This window comes from Ictalurus furcatus, chromosome 25 (assembly GCF_023375685.1).
Source record: "Ictalurus furcatus strain D&B chromosome 25, Billie_1.0, whole genome shotgun sequence".
NCBI classification, from domain to species: Eukaryota; Metazoa; Chordata; class Actinopteri; order Siluriformes; family Ictaluridae; genus Ictalurus; species Ictalurus furcatus.
Genome location: NC_071279.1, coordinates 20739516 through 20742577, shown reverse-complemented (window position 1 = coordinate 20742577; position 3062 = coordinate 20739516). Strand labels below are relative to the sequence as shown.

Below are 3062 nucleotides of genomic sequence, written 5' to 3'. Positions count from 1 at the left end.
TGGATGGTCAAAAATTAAATGCTTCAAAATTATGTCATACCCTGTGTTACAATTGGTGAGAGTATAATGTTCATCATCTGAATCAAAAGTAGTATCAAATTCCAATACCCATTGTCCCGGTCAACTAGATCTCCAAGAATCAAAGGAGTATTGCACAGGAGGCACCAAGATTGAATGGCATTGAGTCCTTGCTAGCATCAACTTTGAGTCCACTTGGCCTGTTTCTTTTTTTTCACTATTTTCTGGCCATATTTCAACTTTTTTTTGTGTTTATTTTTAACTTGTTCCTAATTAAATCTTGTTTTAACTATTAATATTCCATTTTCGTTGAGTCTGTCATGTAGCTAGATTGTATGATAACTTTTACCTGAGCTTTCGTCACCTTCACGTGATGGATCTGTTAGAACGCAGATGACCCTGAGCAATATTTGGAGGCGTGGCCTTGATTTATGGCAGTTTGGGTTCATTTGAAAAGAACGCTCAAACTTAACACCATCACCTTGTTATAGAGAACACCTGCAGGGCTATTTCAATGACATATAACGTTAAATAACACCAACACTCTGTATTTTACATTGTCCTTGGAAAGTTAACACTAATGATTTTGCTGTGTACAATTTCTTTCTTTATTTAAGAATTTTACCCCATACTTTTTATTTAATCTGTTACTATAGAAACAATAACATTAAAACAAGTGCATTAATATAAACCTGTGATTTGTAGCTGCGCTACTGTTGGAGTAATTCTGACCTTCTGACCAATCAGGATACAGAATAAAGCAGCACCATGGTGTACAGTAATTACAATTAGTGCATTGTAATCTAAAATCACGATGACCTATTGATCAATAAGTAACATAAACTTGATATATTTTTCTAAATTCTTTATTGAATCTGGTTTATAATGATCAGGTTTCATGCAACTGTTTGCAGCTTTCCTTCTTCTTCTTGCTTTTCTTTTTTGAAGGACGTTCCCTTGCTGCAGGTCAGTGATAAAGAGGTGAGCAATGAGCTGGAAAATTGTCAAAATCTTACACCTTCTCACATATAATTTCTCCTGTGACTTCATCGCATGTCAGTGTCTGTAAAAAAAAAAAAAAATGACATTAATGTCCACTTTAAAAAGCCTCGGTCTTACTCACAAGTGAACATTTTCTCACCATGATCAATTTCCCATCCTGGATCTCTTGAACTTCTGTGGCCTCTTTACTGTCCCACTTCTGCACCTGGATGAGTTTTTCTCCATCTAGGGTTATAACAGTCTAAAAAAAAAAACAGGCCTGTGGTTATCTGACAACGTAAAACTAAGCCGAGATCTCTAATACACTTCACATCAGATTACAAGTTCTCATATAAGAGCATCTCTGTACTCACAGGATTATACATTCACTCTTCCAAACTCTGACACTCTATTGATAAAATGTTTAAGAATGAATTTTCTTACTTTGCAAACCCTGCCATCACTGGTGACTTGATCAAACTCTTCACCGAGTCTGAACCTGATTTCGCTCTCTTTGATGATGGTTTGTGTTTTAAACACCACAATGTCGTCCTCTTGGGAAAAGGTGAAGACTGGTTTGATTACAGTTGCGAAGCTTATGAATTCATCGTTAAGACCTGTAAAAGTACATATAGGGACAACTGTATTTAATCTACATATGACATCACAGCACATAATATAAAGTACAAAAACACTTACCAATTGCTTTCAGGTAATCGTCAAGGTGTTCAAATTTGACAACTTTCCAGCTCGCAAAGAAGGCTTCCATGTTAATAATATAGTATTAAACTAATGTCTCCTGAGAATACACCCTGATTACATAGTGACCTCCACAGAGACCTGCACAGTGAGGAGGTATTTATACCCAACATGTTGGAGAAAAGATGAGCCTTTCTGACTTTTCCCGCGTTCTTGATTTGTTTATGGAAATGTATTTGGATATGATTTAGGAACACATATATATACGTTAAAACATTTTAATATGATGGAATATTTTCTGTTCTTTACTGGCCAAAAAAAGAAAACATCTGTTGCAGAAAAAACATGGACTCCACAAGACCTCTGAAGGTGTGCTGTGGGATCTGACACCAAGATGTTAGCAGCAGATCCTTTAAGTCCTGTAAGTTATGAGGTGGGGCCTCCATGGATCAGGCATGTTTGTCCTGCACATCCCACAGATGATAGATCAGATTGAGATCTAGGGAATTTGGAGGCCGAGTCAACACCTTGAACTCTCTGTCATATTCCTCAAACTGTTCCTGAACAATTTTTACAGTGTCTCAGGGAGCATTATCCTGCTGAAAGAAACCACTGCCATTTGGGAACACCATTGACATGAAGGGGTGTACTCAGTCTGCAACAATGTTGGTGGTACATGTCAAAGTAACATCCACATGAATGCAGGACCCAAGGTATCCCAGCAGAACATTGCCTAGAGCATCACAATGCATCCACCGGCTCGCCTTCTTCCCATAGTGCATCCTGGTGCTGTCTCTTCCTGAGATAAGCATCGCACACATACCCGGCCTCCACATGATGCAAAAGAAAACCTGATTCATCAGACCAGGCCACCTTCTTCCATTGCTCCATGGTCCAGTTCTGATGCTCATGTGCCCTCTGTAGGAGTTCACCAATTGTCCTTCCTTGGACCACTTTTGGTAGGTACTAACCACTGAATACCGGGAACACCCCACAAGACCTGCTATTTTTGAGATGCTCTGACCCAGTCCTTTCATCGCTCAGACCCTTACGCTCACCCATTTTCCTGCTTCCAACACATCACCTTCAAGAACTGACTGTTCATCGGTGACTAATGTATCCCACTCCTTGAAAGGTGTCACTGTAACCAGATAATCCACGTAATTCACGTCACCTGTCAGTGGTTTTAATGTTATGGCTGAACAGTGTATATAAAAACAAATATAGGAAATATTATCCAATTTTTGTATTTTAAAGTATTTTTTATTTGTCACTGCTCAGGAATATTTCCTTAAATAAACCATAGACATTTTTCCTCAGTTTGAATTAATTTCAGAAGTCATGTACTTCATTAATCACTTACA

At 38.2% G+C, this 3062-nt stretch overlaps 1 protein-coding gene across 1 annotated transcript in view; it reads right to left on the bottom strand.

Annotated features, from left to right (window-relative positions):
- The window catches only part of meis2b (Meis homeobox 2b), a 31741-nt gene extending 29973 nt beyond the window's left edge, over positions 1-1768 (bottom strand). Inside the window, exons 1-3 of the mRNA XM_053613904.1 lie at positions 1699-1768; positions 1444-1616; positions 1160-1261 (exon numbers count right to left, since the gene is read on the bottom strand). Coding sequence (XP_053469879.1) covers positions 1160-1261; positions 1444-1616; positions 1699-1768 — 345 coding nt within the window. The remainder of the gene's footprint in view (positions 1-1159; positions 1262-1443; positions 1617-1698) is intronic.
- Positions 1769-3062: the final 1294 nt, after the last annotated feature.